This window comes from Synchiropus splendidus, chromosome 13 (genome assembly GCF_027744825.2).
Source record: "Synchiropus splendidus isolate RoL2022-P1 chromosome 13, RoL_Sspl_1.0, whole genome shotgun sequence".
Taxonomy (NCBI): domain Eukaryota; kingdom Metazoa; phylum Chordata; class Actinopteri; order Syngnathiformes; family Callionymidae; genus Synchiropus; species Synchiropus splendidus.
This window is the reverse complement of record NC_071346.1, coordinates 3,909,250-3,929,395: the sequence shown is the minus strand read 5'-3', so window position 1 is coordinate 3,929,395 and position 20,146 is coordinate 3,909,250. Positions and strand designations below refer to the sequence as shown.

The 20,146-nt window shown below is 48.0% G+C and overlaps 2 protein-coding genes across 3 annotated transcripts in view; one reads left to right on the top strand and one right to left on the bottom strand.

Moving 5' to 3' along the window:
- LOC128769392 (piezo-type mechanosensitive ion channel component 2) overlaps positions 1–14,632 on the top strand; it is a 63,936-nt gene extending 49,304 nt beyond the window's left edge. Inside the window, exons 26-54 of one of the 2 annotated variants that reach the window (XM_053883074.1) lie at positions 284–527; positions 602–716; positions 799–955; positions 1,505–1,594; positions 3,265–3,398; positions 3,486–3,554; positions 5,075–5,178; positions 5,287–5,385; positions 6,379–6,499; positions 6,572–6,646; positions 6,762–6,928; positions 6,987–7,183; positions 7,271–7,444; positions 7,510–8,142; positions 8,208–8,466; positions 8,530–8,709; positions 8,784–9,087; positions 9,299–9,431; positions 9,503–9,650; positions 9,724–9,935; positions 10,745–10,903; positions 11,517–11,664; positions 11,730–11,918; positions 12,625–12,717; positions 12,780–12,952; positions 13,033–13,152; positions 13,224–13,303; positions 13,358–13,556; positions 13,643–14,632. In XM_053883074.1, coding sequence (XP_053739049.1) covers positions 284–527; positions 602–716; positions 799–955; positions 1,505–1,594; positions 3,265–3,398; positions 3,486–3,554; positions 5,075–5,178; positions 5,287–5,385; positions 6,379–6,499; positions 6,572–6,646; positions 6,762–6,928; positions 6,987–7,183; positions 7,271–7,444; positions 7,510–8,142; positions 8,208–8,466; positions 8,530–8,709; positions 8,784–9,087; positions 9,299–9,431; positions 9,503–9,650; positions 9,724–9,935; positions 10,745–10,903; positions 11,517–11,664; positions 11,730–11,918; positions 12,625–12,717; positions 12,780–12,952; positions 13,033–13,152; positions 13,224–13,303; positions 13,358–13,556; positions 13,643–13,895 — 5,029 coding nt within the window. In that variant the 3' untranslated portion in view covers positions 13,896–14,632. Of the gene's footprint in view, positions 1–283; positions 528–601; positions 717–798; positions 956–1,504; positions 1,595–3,264; positions 3,399–3,485; positions 3,555–5,074; positions 5,179–5,286; positions 5,386–6,378; positions 6,500–6,571; positions 6,647–6,761; positions 6,929–6,986; positions 7,184–7,270; positions 7,445–7,509; positions 8,143–8,207; positions 8,467–8,529; positions 8,710–8,783; positions 9,088–9,295; positions 9,432–9,502; positions 9,651–9,723; positions 9,936–10,744; positions 10,904–11,516; positions 11,665–11,729; positions 11,919–12,624; positions 12,718–12,779; positions 12,953–13,032; positions 13,153–13,223; positions 13,304–13,357; positions 13,557–13,642 lie in introns of both variants that reach the window. The other variant, XM_053883075.1, reaches the window with a different exon arrangement.
- A 779-nt stretch (positions 14,633–15,411) lies between these two features.
- On the bottom strand, positions 15,412–18,625 carry napgb (N-ethylmaleimide-sensitive factor attachment protein, gamma b). Its single transcript, XM_053883352.1, has 12 exons — positions 18,459–18,625; positions 18,202–18,269; positions 18,046–18,130; positions 17,961–17,978; positions 17,864–17,894; positions 17,683–17,792; positions 17,506–17,572; positions 17,374–17,444; positions 17,234–17,312; positions 17,083–17,162; positions 16,235–16,364; positions 15,412–15,986 (listed from the first exon to the last, which is right to left on the bottom strand). Exons 1-12 carry the CDS (start codon positions 18,512–18,514, stop codon positions 15,849–15,851), a joined length of 933 nt encoding a protein of 310 aa, XP_053739327.1. The 5' UTR covers positions 18,515–18,625; the 3' UTR covers positions 15,412–15,848.
- Positions 18,626–20,146: the final 1,521 nt, after the last annotated feature.

The following is a 20,146-nucleotide window of genomic DNA, read 5'->3' as shown; positions in this document are numbered from 1 at the left end:
TGTCCCGACACTAAGTGTGATGGATGTCCAGATTACGCTCAGAAGAGCAGAATCCTCAGAAAAGATGCTCCTCTGAGAGCTGAGGAGAACCATGCTCCAGATTAATTTCTGTCCCTCCGGAAAGGTGGGTTGCAGGGGGGCCGCTGGTGGAAAGAATCCCAGCCTCTTTTTTTTTTTTTAGTAATCTCTCCTACAGTGAACATTCTGAAGGGGAGCAGGTGAGGAGGTGGGTTGTGAGTTGTGACATCATTACACACACGAGTGGTCGACTTCGATCTTTCAGGTCCTACCTGGACATGCTGAAGGTCATCATGTTCAGCTACCTCTTCTGGTTCGTCCTCACCATCATCTTCATCACGGGGACCACGCGCATCAGCGTCTTCTGCATGGGCTACCTGGTGGCCTGCTTCTACTTCCTGCTGTTCGGAGGCGAGCTGCTCCTCAAACCCATCAAGAAGATCCTGCACTACTGGGACTTCCTGATTGCCTACAACATCTTCGTCATCACCATGAAGAACATTTTGTCTGTGAGTCGAACCCTCCTTTGGTTCTGTTGTGTTTTCTCCCCGCACTATTTGACATCTCACCGTGGACTCCCCAGATTTTAGCCTGTGGCTACATCAACTCGCTGATCCCGGATCAGTGCTGGTTGATCCAGCTCTTCAGTCTGGCCTGCACCATCAAGGAGTACAAGATCAACACCAACCAGGCTACCTGTGAGCAGCTAGTTATTTTCCTGCTCGACCTGTGAGCGGTCAGAGATGGTTGAACCGATTCATTTGGATTTCGTTTCTCCAGCTGGGGATGAGATCTGCGAGCTGCCCAGCAACGAGGCGGGAATCATCTGGGACAGCATCTGCTTTGCCTTCCTGCTGCTGCAGCGCCGCGTCTTCATGAGCTACTACTTCCTCCACGTGGTGGCTGACATCAGAGCCTCGCAGATCCTCGCGTCCAGGTAGCTGCCACAGTGTGCCCTGGGAAGAGTTCCGTAAAGATACTAAGGTTCAGAACTCTGCATTATGGTGGCGCTGTTAAAGTCCGATGGAGCCTTTTGGTTTTATTTTAGACCTTTTTTTTTTGATCGCCAGATTTTGCCTCACTGCTGAGTCAGCATCACTTGTGTCTACCCACCAATCATTCGATTTATTCAACTGCTTTTTATACATTCTCTCTGTGCACTTAAATTCGCTTCACATTTGTTCACCTCTGACGTGTTCAACATAAAAACAACCAGGTTCAGCCAGTGTTACATTTTCGACTGTTGAACGTGGGTTTAAAATGCTTTATTGAATTGTGGTAAGTGCTGCGAGCGAGCCACGTTTTTCTTCTATAACTCAAAAAATGTGCCGTGAGAACGGCGAGGAAGGATGCGGGCGTGTGCCGCTGCTGCAGCTTCAGGTTACCGCGCGGCGGCACTCGCAGATCGGGCTGATATTTTGGTGCCATTAAACAGAAACCTGGACGTTATGAATCTTGAGTGATCTGTGTGTGTGTGTCCCCACAGAGGAGCGGAGCTCTTCCAGGCCACAATAGTGAAGGCGGTGCGAGCCAGACTGGAGGAGGAGCGCAAGTCTGTGGAGCAGCTGAAGAGACAGTGAGACTCCAAATTATTATGTAACACAGCGAAGCTTATTTCAGAGAGGCGGCGCCAGATTCGTGCGGCTAATAATAGCTATCGAGTGCTACTATCAGAGGTCAGGTCGCAGGGGCAGCAGCCACAGAACAGAGGCCCGGAGTTCCCGTTCCTCTGAGGGAGGTGTTCAGCAGGCATCCTGAGGAGATACTGGAGCTCTTTATATGCTAGAGGAGAGTTCAAGTCTCTCCCAGATGGCAGAGCTCTACAGACTATCTGTAATGGAGACTCTGAACCCCCTGGTGGTGTCTATCAGTCACTACAACGCTGGTGACCACGTGTGAGGTGAGAAATCCACTCGGGATTGAAGAGGTCTGCCATGACAAGTGTTGCCACAGTTACGTTGAAAAAGTAATCTGATTTTCTGTCAATTTTATGTCAATTTTGAGGTTGGCGTTCTTGGTGATCCAGCATTTTTCCATGTTTGGGGTCATTTTTTTAGAACAATGTCAGTTATATGAATGTACAGTCAATGTTTTACTTTGACACACTCTAAACCCATTGGAGCGAAAACCACACACAAAAAGCAACAAGTATGAAAAACATAACAAAGTGATATATTCTCATTTATATAATCAAATGTAGGGAATGCCCCATTGTTTTTATTATTATTTTACTACAACTACAAGGCAACAGTTTAGTAAGTCTCAGTGTGTTACGTATCCTGTTAGCCACCTGGAGGCAGTAGTTGCACTGAAGTGGCTGCTGTTACTCGCCTCTACGCCCCGTAGTGCTGAGGTTCATTTTATTTCTGACTTTCGAGAGAAAATGCAACATCAGTACATCACATCAGTACGCGTTGGTGGACCTGGCATGGTGAATACTGTCATCTATAGCAGACACTAATTCGAAGTAGCGGCTGTATTTTCAAACGTGAGCTTGACACGTGAGCTGCCCGCGTCTTGAAACCGTCACTAGCGTGTCCCACACATGAGGTCATGCTCAAAGACGCAGTTGTAGAAAGCCAATGGTAATATTTCGCTTCCCGACAATGGCAACAATAGTAGCGCACGGTGACTTAGATGACTAACTTTTATTAGATTACTTTGTTTGAAATGGTAACGCCTGAGATTACTCCTTATTGGAAAAGGTTGTGATAGAAGAGTAACACGTCCTTCCCTCACTCGTGATCAAGACTCCAAGAGACCTGAACATCTTCACCTGTCGAAGCTCTCCAACTGGACTTACCCCATGAAAGAAGAGCCGGCCGAGGGCTCCACTTTGATCCCACTCTCTTTAAGAATTAAAAAACAGATGTCGCCCAAACCCCTTTTCCCCTGGCTCAGCCGACCTTCCCACCCGGGATCGTCCCCATTCCCTCTCGTGAGTATCCTGGAGCTGGAAGACAGGACCTCCATTAAACACATGGATCAAACTCTTGGCTCCATCCCTACGTCTCCTTACAGGAAGTGGGCTCTCACTCTATGGTTGTGCAGAAAGCCAAAGTATTTCCATCACTTACAGTCATCCCTGGAGTTCCTCATAAACCCCGATAAGATCCACTCCTGCGCTCTAATGACCACTCCAGCGTCGCGTAATGTCCGCTAATTTCCACGTGAAGCGCAGAGATGTTTACAGTCGGTGCGTTGTCGATACTTTGTGACTCTTCACCGTCTCTCTGATCTAAACAGGATGGAGCGCATTAAGGTGAGGCAGCAAAAGTTTAAGAGGGGCAAGGAGAAGATGCTGAGCATGGCGCAGGAGTCCACGGACGGACAGGCCCCCGTCCAGCAGCCCGCCACCGCCGCCGCCGAGGAGGACGACGGTATGAGGAAGGCAGCCGGAGCCGCTCGCTGGGAAGACGTAGACATGGAGTGTGAACTGTTGCACTGATGTATTTGTGAAATTTTAGGAGCACAGCGAACCAAAGCCAAGACCAAAAAAAAGCAGTGGTGGAGGCCGTGGGTTGACCATGCTTCCAGTAGGTTGACCCCCCACCCCCCAATTTTGTCTTTCCTCTTCCTCCACTCTGATTGGCCCTTGTGTCCTTGACCAGACCGCTGAGGATTCCAGTGCTGGCCCAGAGCTCAGAGGGCAGACCCGCCTCCAAACCTGAGTCCTTTTCTGTCTCTGTTTAAGGTCACCTGACTTGAAGAGCCTCTTCAATTCACCCAAACCGTTAATCTGAGTCAGCACCGTGGCTCAGCGCGGTGGCCTTAAATAGACATCTGAGACGGCGACATGAGAAAAGGACTCGCGTCTGGAGGTTCGGCTTGTTTAACACTCATCATTGGAATCGCCCGCCGAGCTCGCAGCACAGAATCTCTCCTACCAAACGCAAAGACATGAACCCGCCTTTGCTCTCGCGATGGGAACAAAGGATGAAGCGTGGGTTCATTCTTTGCCTGCAGACATGATCAGCCAGCAGGGGTCACCGACCCCAGTCGCCCAGCGCTGCACAACAACCACCGTTTATCTGTTCCCGGTGAAAATATTCATGACAAAATACCGACTTTGTTATGAAGAAAAGTACAGGGGAATGTTGAATAATGAATACTTTCATACAGAAAATTCATGTTATTGTTTGACATTTTTAACAAGTGAGATTTTCTGTCTTGGTGTATGAAAATGAATTTTCTTAATTCATGTATGGGTTTTTTACATTAATTTTAATTATTGATCTGTAGACTGTTCTGTTTTTAGATACGTGTGTCCTCCAATAATACAACTTTTATTCACATTAAACTGACAAAATGAAAATAATATAATGTATAATAGGCAAAATAATAATATGATTTTTTTTTTAATTATTGAAAAATGTGTATTTTAAAAGGTCCGGAATCTTATAATAGAGTACTGTAATAGAGTATTTTTACTTTAAATAATAATAATGTAGGATTATTATGTAGAAAATATGCAGTGTATTTATGATTAGAAGTAAACGTGGTACATAAAATAAAGTAAAATAAAGTACTAGTATTTAAAATAGATTAACTCTATTCACCATGAACTGAAAACAAGTGCAGCTTGTTGTGCAGCTCTGGTTCGACGCATCTAAATCAAACCTGTTTGGCTTCATGTCTCAATCTTCCCCATCATTTGGTGTTTGACTCCATCTCCCAGCATCCTCCCCGGCCCCTCCACCCACCGCGCCTCTGTTCAAGGACATAAGTTCAGCCTCGTCCACCTCATTGCTTCTAACACTTCACTGAGATCTTAGGAGGCTTCATGGTGCCCACAGCTCCTCATGTGCTCTGCTGTTGTCTCTGCTTCCATGTTTCACACAAAGACACCCTGGAAAGCGTTAGGATGTGAATTCTAGTGTTTTTCAGCTCCTAATGTTACAGGCGGGTGTGTAGTGTAACCGATGTTGTCGGGTTGTGCGACCGCCTCACTGCCACGCTGCTGCTTCTGCTGTTCACTCTTCCGCTTTGATCTCCAGACATAACCGCCTCTGTTTGACTCCCTGACTGAACCTGTGTTCTCCACCTCCGCCCTCAGTGGTCAGGAGTGGAGAGTATTACTTGTTTGAGACTGACAGCGAGGAAGAAGAGGAGGAGGAGGAGAAGAAAGAGGAGGATCTGCCCAAGAAGTCTGCGTTTCAGGTGGAGCCAAATGATGGATGATTTTTTTGGACCGGCGTTTTGCTGACTAATCCTCTTCTGATCTTGATGCTGCTGCTCTGTGACGCTCTCCACTTTCTCCCTCTGTAGCGAGCTATCGGGAAGTTTGTCTCTGCTGTTCTGGCTTTGCCCAAGTCTGTCATAAAGCTGCCCAAAACTATCCTGCAGTATGTAGTGAAGGCAGGAAAGGTACTCACCTCTAACACCACTAACATCACTAACCGCCTTCATACCAGACACAGATGTCAATCACAAACGCATCTTTTCTAATGCACCTCACGTCGGACGTGAAATTGATAATAAAACTAGCCTCTGTTTTATGCTGACCTTTGCATCAAGTCTTCTTCTGATGTTTTAATTTAATGTTCATTTTCACAACTTCATTCACTAATGTATTCATATATTTTGGCTTTTTTTTTTTACCTTTTTTACGATTATTTCTTCTGTTTTGTCTCCTTAATATGTATTTTGTGGTATCTTTTTTATTGTTTATTATTTTAGTTTGTCTAATTATTCGAAATATTATATATATATTTAGAAATATTTTCATGCTTGGTTTTGTTTTTTGGCTTTATTCAGGCACAGAAATTATTACTGCAAATTAATTTTAAAGAGTTATTTTTTAATTTATTGCTTTACCTTTTTTATTGTATGTTATTTTTTAATGCTGCTGCAACTTATTAAGAATTTTAAATTGTAAATATTATACTTATGTTATGTTTTTAATTTGTGGTTTTGCATCATATCACATATTTTTTTCCTTCTATTTTGTATGAATTTTATTTATTTACTTTTTAATTAATTATGTTATTATTGTTTGGCGTTATTGTTTGGCCTTTGCTATTTTGCCATGAGTCTATTATTGTAGTTTTTTATTTATTTATATATTTAACATTATAATATTATATACTATGTATTTTTTATTTTAAAGCAAATTTGGAATATTTTTTCTTTGTTGTTTTAACGTATTGTTATTCCGTTTTTTTATTATATTTGTAAATTTTAATTTAGTTTTCTAGTTTTTAACCTTATTACACAGAAACAAAGATGAATTACGTATTAGTATGCTCGCATTATTTATAACTACTGAATTCACTGAAAACAGGTCTCACAACAAAGACCTTCCATTATTTGTATTTAAAATGCAGCTGTTCAGTCTAACTCTCGTCTTCCGGGCTCCAGTTCCTGTACCACGCCTGGATCACTGACCCCAAAGCTGCTCTGAAGGCACGAGGCAAAGACAAACGCAAGTTTTGGAAGAGATACACCAAAGGAGTGAGACATCGCAAACACAAGAAAGAAGGTGAGGAGGATGCAGGGCAGACGAAAGGTTTGAGGATCATTATTTTTATTGTTCAACTGTTGTGTGGTGCAGCCGGTCACATCACCATCGATCTGGGCGAACTGTCGGACGGACAGGACAAAGAAGAGGAGAACTCCGGGGGTCCAGGTTGGTTGAAGTCTGTCAAGTGGTCTGAGAATTCGAGGCTCCACAGGGGTCGATCCTTGGGCTGCTGGTCTTCACCTCAGACCTTCCAGCAGCAGTCATCAACTCTCCTCCACAGACAACATCATCAAGCGGGTGTTCAACATCATCAAGTTCACCTGGGTGCTCTTCCAGACCACAGTGGACAGCTTCACCAAGTGGATGAACGACATGTGCCGCGAGTACATCGACATCTCCACCGTGCTGCGCATCGAGCGCTGCATGCTCACCAGAGAAGTCAAGAAGGTGTGTGACGCCCTCACGCTTGGATCACTGAGGGTTCTGAAGCTCCTCCGTCCTCCAGGGCAACGTCCCCTCCAGGGAGAGCATCCACGTCTACTACCAGAAGGCCATGCGGCTCAACACGTCCAGGCAGGCCAGCATTGACCAGCTCAGCGACGACGAGACTGTGTCTGGATCCTCCTCCAGGCTCAGACGCAGGCGAAGAGGCTTCCAGGTGCAGAGCCAGGACTCCACTGCCTCCAGAGACAGCATGTCCAGGTACAGGAGAAAACCGCCAGAACCCTTGGAGAGTAGAAAACAAGGGCCATAAGATCAACTCATCTGATGACCTGTCCTTCATCTCAGCGCCTTCACCGAGGCCACCACGCTCTTCTCCCGCCAGTCCACCCTGGAGGATCTGGACGGGATGCCCGAGTGCATCCCCAAAACCAGCGAGCGAGCGAGGCCCAAGCTGCGCAAGATGTACGGCCTAGACGTGTCCAACTCGTCCATGGACAGCGGCAGCAGCTTTGTCTCCAGGTGACGCCACACTCCCTGACCCGCTCTGTGTTCTCCTCTCACCATCATCTCCTCTGCCTCTGCAGTGAAGCCACGCAGTGTGTAACTCTTTACTCCAGACAAGGAACCACCGACACCATTGACGAAGTGGAGGATGAGCAGGACCAGCTGGAGGACAGACAGCGGGCAGCCAGGGAGAGCCAGCCACTGGAGCAGAGCAAACAGGCTGAGGGGGATCCCTGGAGTGACTCCAAGGTTCGGGACCCCCAGGAGGAAGGTGTGAGGGAAGAACCGGTGGACATTCAAGAGCAAGAAGAAGAGCCAGAGATGGTGGAGAGGGACATCCACTGGACGTCCCTCAGCCCAGATGAAGGCCCCTCACTCAGGCCAGAGGAGTCTGCCACCTACGCCCTGGAGCCGGACTTTGTCACCGAGAGCGAGGATGGTGCAGGTCAACCGGAGCTCGCACAGGCCGAGGGACGAGCAGGACTCCTCTACACGCCGGACACCGATGCTTCCAAGACGTCTGACGTGGACGTGCCGCCCAGCTACAGCAAGGCGGTCAGCTTCGACCGGCTGGAGGTCAGTGACGACGAGAGCGACATGGACCGCAGGAGGCGCATGGTCATGACGTCGGACAGCCGCTCGGACAGCAGGTCGGACATCATGTTCCCCTCCATGACCACCGAGCTGACGGCCAGTGAGCTGCTTCTCAACAAGTAAGTTCACTGGAGAAGCTCCTCGGTGCAGCGCATGGAGCTTCAGGGAATGTTCTCCTCCTCAGGATGTTTTACGACGAGGAGCTGGATCACTCTGAGAAGTTCTACCAGAGTCAGCCCCTCATCCTGCAGCTGTGCTACGCCCTCTACAACATGCTGGTGGCTCACTCAGAGATGGTCTGCTACCTGGTCATCATCATCAACCACATGGTGTCGGCCAACTTCGCCACGCTGGTGCTTCCCATCACCATCTTCCTGTGGGCCATGCTGTCCGTGCCGCGGCCCAGCAAGCGCTACTGGATGACGGCCATCGTCTACACCGAGGTCAGGAGACCATCTGTGCTCCTCTCAGCTGCAGGTTCCTCACCATGGTTCTGTGCTCCCCAGGTCACCATCGTCATCAAGTACTTCTTCCAGTTTGGCTTCTTCCCTTTCAACCAGAACAAGATCTACAAAGACAAACCCTACCACCCCCCCAACATCATCGGGGTGGAGAAGAAGGACGGCTACGTCCACTACGACCTGGTGCAGCTACTGGCCCTGTTCTTCCACAGATCCATCCTCAAGGTGTTCCGATCCCGACCGCTCCGGATCCGACTGACTCGGGCCCAACTGACTCTCCCCGCCCTTTCCTCCTCCAGTGTCACGGGCTGTGGGACGAGGACGACCCCAAAGAGAAGAGGGAGGCGCCCCGAGCGAGCGAGTCAGAGGACGAGAGGGGGCCGACTCTCGACAGCGACAGAGAGTCGGAACCGGCGTCTTCGGTGACCAACGAGAGCAGAGGCTCATCCCACACCGTCAGGTCTGCTTTCGGGACGTCCGTCGACTCGGACCGCGTTCAGCTGCAGAGTCAGCCGCAGCAGACGTACCAGCGGCGCAAGAGCTCCAGCGGAGGCTCGCACATCTCTCACAGATCCCTCCACTCAGCCGCTCGCTCCAAGAGAGGTAACGACCTTTGACCTCCTGCTGCTAGGTCACTTTAGAGGCTCCATTAAGGATCATATTAGGCCCAACATTTCAGCAGCTTTAACCCTCTTGACTTGAGGTTTGCAGCATTTTCAGTGTAAAATGGAAACAGGTTTGATCTCATGCCGAGGCAGTGACGCCAACGCGCTCCTCCACACTTCACATACAGCTGGAAATGTTGTCTCAGCAGGGAGTTTGACCTCACGGAACAGCAGCCACAAAGACGGCAGCGAGGCCAGCGTTCAGCAGAAGACCCGCAAGCAAATGATCATGGAGAAGCTGAAGGAGCAGCTCTTCAAGGGCAAAGCCTTCCTCATCAAGAAGTAACGTTCTGGAAGGTTTTCTTCTCTCTTCGACTGACCACACGCCGCTTCAGCATATGGTCGTCCCCCAGGTTCATGGAGCTCTACATCCCCATGCGGCAGTTCTTCTACAACCTGATCCACCCGGAGTACAGCGCCGTCACCGACGTCTACGTGCTGATGTTCCTCGCCGACACGGTCGACTTCATCATCATCGTGTTTGGATTCTGGGCCTTCGGCGTGAGTGCCGACCCGAACTCGCCACCCTCCGTGTCCGGGTCGCCTTTCATCTGGTTTCTTCTTCCGCCCACAGAAACACTCGGCGGCAGACATCACCTCCTCGCTGTCCGAGGATCAGGTTCCCGGGCCTTTCCTGGTCATGGTCCTGATCCAGTTCGGAACCATGGTGGTGGACCGGGCCCTCTACCTCAGGAAGTCAGTCATGGGCAAGGTCATCTTTCAGGTCATCTTGGTGTTCGGAATCCACTTCTGGATGTTCTTCATCCTGCCAGGCATCACGGAGAAGTAAGGAAACTCTCCAGCAACACCTGCTGGCCGTTTTTGTCTGTTTATTGATGTAGTCGGCCACTGTATCTCCTCTAGAGAGTAGATACACAACAAACCTGAAGTGACCAGACAGGACGTTGATTGAGATGACAGTAGGTGGCTCTGATTCACTGTTTTTTTTTTTTTTAACTTTATTTTCATTTTTTATTTTTGACACAACAACGACAGATAAACAGTACAATACAATCATACACAGACAAAAACAATAACTCCTCCCACCACGACCCTCCCCCGTCCATTCTCCCACCCATCCCCGGACCAAGCACATGAAACAATAATCAGAACAAATATCATAAAAATAATAATAAATAACTAATTAATAAATAAACATTAATAATAATTAGTACATTAAATACTAATAATATCAAAAATAATTAAATAAAAAATACAGATCCATCACTTATTTTATATTCAAGGCAACATTGTGTCGATGCTCAGGAGCCACTGTTTTGCCAATTCGAAGTCTTGACTTAAGCAATAAATGGAGACCAAACTAGAATTTTTGTTCCTTTCGTGTGTTGCTCCTGTTGTATCTATCTATTGAAAGGGGGATGTTGATCAGATTTCCAGTTCATTACGATGAGGTGACGTGCAAGAAGACTCTCGAATGCTACGGCTCTTCTTTGCCTTCTTGATAGAACAGCTGTTACAGGGTTTGGTTTGGGTGTTTGACCAGGTTTCACTGCTCTTCTGAGGGTCTGTGAAGCTCCTGACCGATAGAATGAACCAGACCCAACAGTGACCACGTTCCTCTCTTCACCTCGCAGGCGCTTCAGCAAGAACACGGTGGCTCAGATGTGGTACTTCGTCAAGTGCATCTACTTTGGGCTGTCGGCCTATCAGATTCGCTGCGGCTATCCCACCCGCGTCCTTGGAAACTTCCTCACCAAGAGCTACAACTACGTCAACCTCTTCCTGTTTCAGGGGTGAGGAATGTGGGGAATGTTGCTTCTCGCAGGGAAAACACCACTTGGTGGCATCGATTACCACCAGCAGCAACCAGATGGTTTCCAAACGGACACCTGAAACGTTGGTCTGGAGAATGTCAAACTGCCGACTCCTGGTCACACAGCAGACCCAGATAATGATGTGTGTGCAGTCGGAGGCCTTCAAAGACAGACAGGTTCCTTCGTGTGACACAGTCTTCTGTTAGTTCAGGTGAAATCAGGTGAAAGATTCAACACAGATCAATGAATTGTCGCAGGCTGATGATGTCAGAGGCAAGAGCTCATACTGAAGAGAAGATGACTGAGTCTGTGTAAATAGTTGCCAGCTCAGAAGAGAAGATGGGACCCGAGGGTCACACAAACAGACTAGAAACATGAAGCTTCCCGCTCTCTTGAGGTCAGAGGTCACTCGTCAGGGTTGGCTGGAGAGGACCTTGAGACAGTGATGGCGCATCAGTGGCAGTGAAGTGGCAGGATGTGAATCCACAGGAGATGTTCCTCATTATTTTAGCCCGAGGTTTTCTAAGAGATGTAATTCTCAAGCAGTGAACTTCATCCTTGCTTCGGTCTTGATTGATCTGGTCTGCTCTAGCTTCCGGTTGGTGCCCTTCCTGACGGAGCTGCGGGCGGTGATGGACTGGGTCTGGACCGACACCTCGCTGTCTCTGTCCAGCTGGATCTGTGTGGAGGACATCTACGCTCACATCTTCATCCTCAAATGCTGGCGAGAGTCTGAGAAGGTTTGAGTCCCAGGTCTGTGCGGCAGCGCGCAGAGGCGGAGCTCATCCTCCTTCCTGCTTCACAGAGGTATCCGCAGCCGCGAGGCCAGAAGAAGAAGAAGGTGGTGAAGTACGGCATGGGCGGGATGATCGTCATGCTGCTCATCTGCATCGTCTGGTTCCCGCTGCTCTTCATGTCCCTGGTCAAGTCTGTCGCCGGGGTGGTCAACCCACCGCTGGACGTCTCGTTTGAGATCACTCTGGCTGGTTTCCAGGTGTGACAGAGTCGTGCCAAGTGTTTTGCTTTCACCCTCCGTTCCTCTGCGTCTCGAATTATTAGAGTTGAAAGTTGAAGAGGATTTTATGAGCACATATAACGTCTGAGTCTGGAGCTCTAAAGCTCCAATATCAGAGTAAAAGAATGATTTTTTGCAATAAATAAAAGCATTAACTGAGACTAGAATATAATTTATAGATTTAAATTTACATTGTACAGTTTACATTGTCATTTTTCATTTGTAAAAAAAAAATAAACAAAAAAAGAAAAATCCAAAATTAAAAAAAAAAAATGTAATGTAAAATTCGTAGGTTCTTAAATGAAGTATTTCAGCATTAAAAATAAAACAGAAAAAGTACAAATTCTTGAGATTAAAAGTTAGGTAAGTGTTAGTTTAACGCTTTTTTTAGTGTAAAATAATAAATGAGGAATTTTACGTTTTAAACTTTTAGTTTTTGCCCTCAGTATCTGAAGATTTATTAATTCTGTCCATCCATATTATTTAGCTCGGTACTTAAAGTTTGAAGATTCGATTCCCCAGAAACTTTTAGTTTTTGGCCATGTTTTAGCCACGACAGATATTGCGATACACTCTAATGCCACACGGGGGCGCACTTCAGTTGGTCCTGTATTGTTCGTCTCTGCTTCCAAACGGAGCGGAGCTGAGTCTGATGGAAGGCTGTGTGGCTCTGTCTCTCTCTCAGCCCATCTTCACCATGAGCGCTCAACAGAAACAGCTGCAGAACGTGACGGGGCTGGAGTTCGACGGCTTCAAGAAGAAGTACCAATCGGACGATGTGAGTTCTCTGCATGGGCTCAGAAGAGCCCAGGTGGTGACGGGTGGCTGTTGCTCTTCCAGAACGCTCTGCAGTGGCTGGAGAGCTACATGGCTGGAGACCTGATCATCGCCGAGCTGAAGGGAAGCTCCAACTCTCTGTGGACCATCAGCCCTCCCAGCAGAACCAACCTGATCGAGATGCTCAACACCACGGAGGAGGACTTCCCCATCACCGTGTCCTGGTCTGTGCAAAGGTGAGAAGAAGCCCAGACTTCCTTCAGAAGCTCCTTCAACTGAGAGACCTCTCAGGTGGGACCATGTGACCTCCTCACAGGAACCTGAGTTTGGGGGCGAAGGCTGAGACGGCGTCTGGGAAGCGAGTCACGTCTCTGGACACCAAAACCAAGGAGGACCTCATCAAACTGCTGAGTGGAAACAGCAGCAACGCTCAAGTGTGAGTGCCGACCTTGTGCTGTGGTGACCCTCAGCAGCAGCTCTGACCCCAGTCTCCCGCCGCCTCTGCAGGACCCTGACCGACATCTTCCCTCGCTACATCCGCGCCCCCAGCGACTCCGACTCCAAACCCGTGGAGCAGCTGTACAAAGGTGAAGTCTTGAACTTGTCCACCACGTTCTGCTGACTCAGCTCCGTCTCTGCAGATGAGAAGATGTTCTCCATCAACCTGATGCTGATGCGGACGCAGCAGGACTCGGATCAGAACCAGGAGTGGTGGATCGTCAACCAGACGGAGGGCGGCCCCATCGAGAGGAAGAGGTCCAGCTACGACGCCGGGCTGGATGTCTACGTCTTCAGCGACCAGGTCAGCCCGCCCAGCTTGGGCTTCCTGGCCGGATACGGGTAGGTTCGGAGCGGAACCGTGGGTCCCTCGCTCGGCTCGCCTCAGCCCGCCCGCCGCTGACCCCGCTCTCTCTGTCTCGGCTCAGGATCATGGGTCTGTACGCGTCGGTGGTCCTGGTCATCGGCAAGTTTGTGCGCGAGTTCTTCAGCGGGATCTCGCACACCATCATGTTCGAGGAGCTGCCCAACGTGGACCGCATCCTCAAACTCTGCACCGACATCTTCCTGGTGCGAGAGACGGGCGAGCTGGACCTGGAGGAGGACATGTACGCCAAGCTCATCTTCCTGTACCGCTCGCCCGAGACCATGATCAAGTGGACCCGGGAGAAGACGCAGTGACCCGGGTGGCCTCCTCCCCACCCACTTCCCACTGTGAAGGGTTTTGCTTTCTACTTCTGAGCACAAGTCTTCACCAGATGAAGCCACTTACTTGATTTTTAAAACTATTCCGTCTTTATTTTTTCAACAATGAAATGGGCGTCGACAAACAAGGGCTTCCCTCCGGTGGATCAACGAGAGCACACGCTCATCGGGGGGGACTGTGCAATACTCCTCCGTCCCAGAAGGCAGGACTGGCCCACATCAGCAGGAGCCTCCCAGATGAAGACGTCACTCGCCTTATTCTGTTTGTATCCGTCACAACACAAACAACATATCGTTCTCAGGAAGAGCTGTTTTCACTGATGCGAGAGGCGGGAGGGGGAGGGGCCTCGGAATCCAGGGGCCACTCCGCTTCGGTCCCCACAGAAGGGCTGAACGGCGACGCTCTCTTGTCCAAACTATGCATTATAGGACACCGTAGCATGAAAGTCATTTTACCAGTTTTCTCCATGTAAATAGAGGAGGAGGAGGAGGAATGAAATGTGAAACTGCACTTGTATGTTAATGTGACATGACTAGAAAAGAGGTCCGGAGATATGAAAAATAATAAAAAGCTGAAGACTGATGACCAGCTGGAACTTGTTTCAGCTTCTTCCGGTAGGGGGCGCCAGAGGACCCGTGTGGCCGACACGAAGGACGACCTGGAGCCGAATGTAATGATGAAGACACACTGATTTAGCAGAAATCTTTGGCAATATTTTCACAGATTTAGCAAATATTTGTTACATTTGAGACACTATGCTTTCCTGTTACGTCCCATTGTTTCACCTCTGTAAGTGTGAAACTGTAAAACTGAATCTTAAATGTAAATCCAAATATTATATCTCAATTTTAAATCTTAAATCAAAATATTACATCTAAATCATTAATCTAAATATTAAATCAAAATCTTAAATCAAAATACTAGCAGTGGGGGGCATCTAAATCCTTAAAACTGAGATTTAAGATTTAAATGTAAGATTTGCATTTACATTTAGATTTTGTGGAAGTTGTTCTTGATGAATGAATAGTCAGGCCTTTATTTTCTCTTTTCTCCGTCTCTGAACACTTGTCAATAGTGGTGCGCGCACTCAGGAACGTCTCGCTCGGTAATGTTGGCCAACCAAAACTATCCCGAACTTTCACATGACAGATTTCATATTTAGATTTAGCATTTCTAACACTTGGGACGAAACATTGAAGTGTAGTGTCTAAAATCTAACAAATGTTTGCTAAAAATATTGCCCAAGATTTCTGCTAAATCTGGACGAAAACGGGCGTCTTTATCTTTACATTCGGCGCCCCACAGTCACTGTGTTTCTGTCATGACTGAGTGTCAGTTGGGACTCACTGACCGTGTTTCAGCATGAAGCGCCCTCCAGAGGGCACAGGCGGTATAGTGGGAGAGAAGAGCAGATATAACTTCACCTCCAGGTCCAGAGGAAGTGAAGCCAGTGCTGTTGTTACACAGGAAGACAGGCGACTGACTCGTCACACGACTCAAACATTTATTGATATGATTGTGAGGAACAACAGCGCACATAAAAACATGTAAACAAATCCCTTCGTCAGCGTCAGAGATTCACTTGGAATGAGAGTCAAAGTATGGACAGAATTGTCAACTAAAATGGCTGAGCTCATTCAGAAAATAAAAGTGGTTTATTCAGACGAGCATAAATATTCACAACACCTCATGCTTCGGTCGCCGCGTGCGTGAATACTGAGTCACTTCTCTATGTACAAATCAACACTTCCGACAGTATTTGGGATGGTGATGTCACTATTTAAGACAGCGAGAACTGACTGCGCCACAAAAGAGAAAACATCTGCAGACGACTGGAGGAGAGGTCACCGCCCCGGACCGCCGGTGCTTCCATTGCTCGACGGTCTGGGATTCGAACTCGCACGCGGAAGAGTGGTGGAGACGGAAGACTAACACAAGCCGCCTTCGAAGTCGTCCTCCTCCTCCGCGGGGGCGGAGTCTGCCCCGGTGCCACCGGCCGGAGCGGCAGGCTTCTTCTTCTTGCTGCCTCCTCCGGGTACTCGCAGGGAGATGGCCAGCTTGGCGTACTGGGAGGAGAGGGGGCATGGGGTCAAATCACAGTCAAGAGGTCCAACTTTTTACAGGACTCTCTCACACACACCAAGCAAGCAGGGCATTTTCCTAACAGCTTTGGACCCACTGAGGTGATGAAAGAGTTTCCTTGACTATGCTCTGATGTTCTGACATCAATGACCCGGCCCCACCTCCTCACACCCCTCATTCTCTCCACTGTCATCACAGGTGAGTCAGACTCGTACTAATGATAAAGACTCACGTCGTTGTCCATGTACTTGAGCAGCGGGGAGTTGCAGACCCGGTAGACCTGGTCCTCATCCTGCTCGTCGTAGCCCTGCAGTAACGTCTCCATGGCGACGCAGTCCTCGCTCCCGCTGTATCCAGGAAGACTAGAGAAAACATTGAACACTGAAGCAGCCAGGACTTGCTTGTGCCGTTAGACATGACAAACTGAAGTCTGCAGATAAATGCAGAACCCCCTAGTGGTTCTGTGGAGCATTACAAGTCAACTCCACCAAGTGACTCGACAAATACCTAAAAATAAAACCTTTGCTGTGGACTTGGGATATGGACAAAAAAAGTTATCACGATAAATGTTTTAATTTCTTTCATTCTCTTCCATGTGTTGGACACTACAGTCTCTCTTGAAACTGTTTTAATGCTGTTGATATTTCAATAGAACAGTGAACTAAGTGTAGAGATAAGAAACTCAATGTTCCAGGTCTCTGGTAGAAGCCGCTGGTGTCTGACAGGCTGCTCTGCCAGCTTTATTTAGGGGTTAAATGGAGCCGTCTGTCTGCTGTGTCTCATGTCTCTGAACAGTTGACTTGAACTATGTAGCAGTCAGGACACATTTCCTAGATGCTGTTGAAGAAACATTAGAAATCATGTGAAGAAATGATCATGTAGTCAGATTCTATTCCAAATCATTATTGTGTTGTGTGATGAAAAACCTTTTCACATTTCTCTCTCCTAAAATGCTTGTTTTCCATGGCCTTATTGAAGAGTTCACTAATACAAATTTATCGTGAGATGTAGAAGTGTCATAGTGGCGATAGTGTACAATAAGTTATCGCCCATCCCGAGTGAGGACAGATCTAGTCGTACCTGTAACTTTCCCTGACACACTTGTCAGCAGCAACATAGTCTCCTCTGTGCAGGTGGATCAGAACCTGAGCCGTCGTTTTCTGCAAACAAGCAGGGCAAGGGAGGTTTTTTAAAAAGCTCAAGTGAAGCCAGCAGCATTTCAGAGTTGGACCTTGAAGCACATGGGGAAGTTCTCGATCTCCTTGTACATGTTCTTCTCCTTCTGCAGAGCCGCTGCCGCTTCATCCAACCTGGAGGAGCGAGCAAGTCGGCATCAGTAAATAGAGCCCGGGACAGACCGGAAGCCAGCACCTTTTCAGTCGGACCAGCAGCCTGGAGGCTTTCCCCAGCAGCTCCACAGCCTGGCGGAGGCGGTCCTCGTTCTGGAGGGAATCGCACGGCGTCACTAACAGACAATGATGCTATGAGGAGAGGAACGCTTACCTCGAACACTCCGGCGGCCTTCTGGTATAAATCCACCGCTTTCTCCAGGTTCAGAGGCTCGATCAGTCTGGAGGAAGGAAACACCTCTAGTGAAGGTTTAACCTTCTAACATTCCAGTCCTGACATCATTGATAAACACTAGCGTTGCTTGGGTTTCTCAGCAGACGTGGAACTTACTTCCCAGCCCGGTCCAGAGCCATGGCGGCCGTGTCCGGAGTCCCGTTCTCCATGTACATCATACAGGCCTTCTCGATGTACTGAATGGCTTCCGGCATCTTCTTTTGCTCCTGATGGGAAGCAGCACGGTTAGAAACGCCGCTGCAGGGAGCGGTGAGGGAAACTACTCCCTACCACCCACCTTCATCATCATCCCAGCTTGCTCGATGGCCCTGCAGAAATCAGAGTCAGAGTCAGAGTTGCAGCGTAACTAAGAGGAGAGATCTGAAGGGACTCACTTAGCAGCGTGGAAGAGACTGGAGGGGGAGTTAAGGGCATAGAGGGAGAGAACAGAGGCTGCTGACAGACTGGCAGCAAGGATACGCTTTATTCTCCGTGTGATATTCGGCTTCCTTCAGATAAGCATCCTTGGCCTGCTCGTACTGTTTGGCGTTCTTGAAGCAAACAGCTGCAAAACACCGCACATCAACACTGGGAGCCAGTCCCGCGCACGACACCCACCGCGCACAGACGCTTCACCTGCTTTCGCGTACTCTGAGGCTGCGCTGTCGAAATCGGGCTTCCACTTGGTGAAGCTGGTTTTCAGGCTGCATGGAATCATGACAGCGACCAGTCAATGCTTATAAACGAGGGTGCGTTTATCTGAAAGCCACTGATGATACAGACATCGATGTCGACCCGTCATTTCTGCCGCAGGAGCTGCAGTGGCCTTTTAGCTACAATGCTAACAGCAACATGAAGCGGCTCGTGGTCACGGAGACTCCGGTATTACTCACCATTTTTCGGCTTTAGCTATGTGCTCGTGAGCCTCGTTTATCTTCTGAGCAGCCATTCTGTCATCAAAATCTCAGCTGGCACCAAGACGAGCGACGATCGATCGACCCACCGCTGCCCGAGTGATCTTGTCACTGTTTGGATTACACGGAGCTCCGCCCACCGTGACGCCACAGTGTCGCAGCCTACGAGAACCGGGAAGAGACAGTGTCATCGAAAAACGCGATTGTGTTTACAGTAGATGGATGGATAGAGAGATAGACAGTATTGGCTCTCTCTCTCCTCTGTACATGTCCAAACCATCTCCATCGAGCCTCTCTGACTTGGTCTCCTAAACACCTGAGCACATGTGCTGTCCCTCTGATCCTATCATCATCCTGCTCACTCCCAGAGAGAAGCTCAGCATCTTCATCTCTGCTATCTCCAGCTCTGCCTTCTGTCTTTTCCTCAGTGCCACTGTTTCCAAACCATCCAACATTGCTGGTCTCGCCACCCTTTTGGACACTTCCCCTTTAATCCCTGCCGATACCCTTTTGTCACACATCACACCTGACACTTTTCTCCAATGATTCCATCCTGCCTGCACCCGCTTCTTCGCCTCTTTCTCACACTATCCATGGCCCTGGACAGTTGAGCCTCAGTACTTCAAACCCTCCGCCTTCTTTATCTCTGCATCCTGTAACTTCACCTGTCCACTTGGCTCCCTCTCATTCACACACATGGATTCCATCTTACTGCAGCTGACCTTCATTCTTCTCCTCTCTAAGGCAAACCTCCACCTCTCTAGCTGTTCTTCCACTTCCTCCTGTTACACCTGCAGCACACCTCACCACTGTCTCAAACACATGTCCTGCACCACTCCAACATACTCCTCTGCCACTCCAGACTTCCTCATACAATACCACAACTCTTCTCTTGGCACTCGGTCGTACGCTTTCTCCAGGTCCACAAAGACACAATTGAGCTCCTTCTGATCTTCTCTGTGCTTCTCCATGAACATCCTCAAAGCAAACACTGCATCTGTGGTGCTCTTTTTTTGGCATGAAGCCAGACTGTTGCTGACTTCTGCCCTTCATCAACTTCAACTTCATTGTACGGCTCCTCAACTTTATCCCCCTATAGTTGCCACAACACTGGACATCTCCCTTGTTCTTCAAGATGGGCACCAGCAGACTTTGCCTCCATTCCTCAGGGATCGTCTCACTCTCAAAGACCTTGTTAAATGCCCTTCTCACTGCAGCCTTACTGCTACGTCCTCATCTACGATGGCTACTCCTTCTACTCTTTGTTCTCTCTCATTTTCAAGCTAGTTAATGGTATAAATAAATATACATAAATAAAAACAAGACTATCTGACCAGATATTTTCTATTACACTGAATTATTTTATTGTTAGATTTTTATTAGTATTATTATTGTTTCCTTTCCACAAAACTACAAAATATGAGAAGTTAATTTTGTTTGATAAATTCCTTTTTATACTTAAATGTATTACAATAAATTCTGAAGATATTTTATCATATAAATACATAAAATATAAACTATGCACTTTGTCTCCAGCGTTTACATATTTCAGATTATTGTTAAAAAAAGTTATTTGAAGTGAAACTGAAAACACACAAAATGCCTCTGTTAGTATACGCAGTATGGACAATATTAAAATATTATTAAATGTAATTTGACACTTACTT

Bases quoted from the DNA above. Each gene is read 5' to 3' on its own strand.
- napgb (XM_053883352.1), bottom strand. From the start codon at position 18,514: ATGGCTGCTCAGAAGATAAACGAGGCTCACGAGCACATAGCTAAAGCC. The intron at 17,573-17,682 runs GTAAGTTCCACG...TCCTTCCTCCAG, and splicing joins GCTCTGGACCGGGCTGGGAA to ACTGATCGAGCCTCTGAACC. The intron at 17,445-17,505 runs GTAAGCGTTCCT...GATTCCCTCCAG, and splicing joins AGGCCGCCGGAGTGTTCGAG to AACGAGGACCGCCTCCGCCA.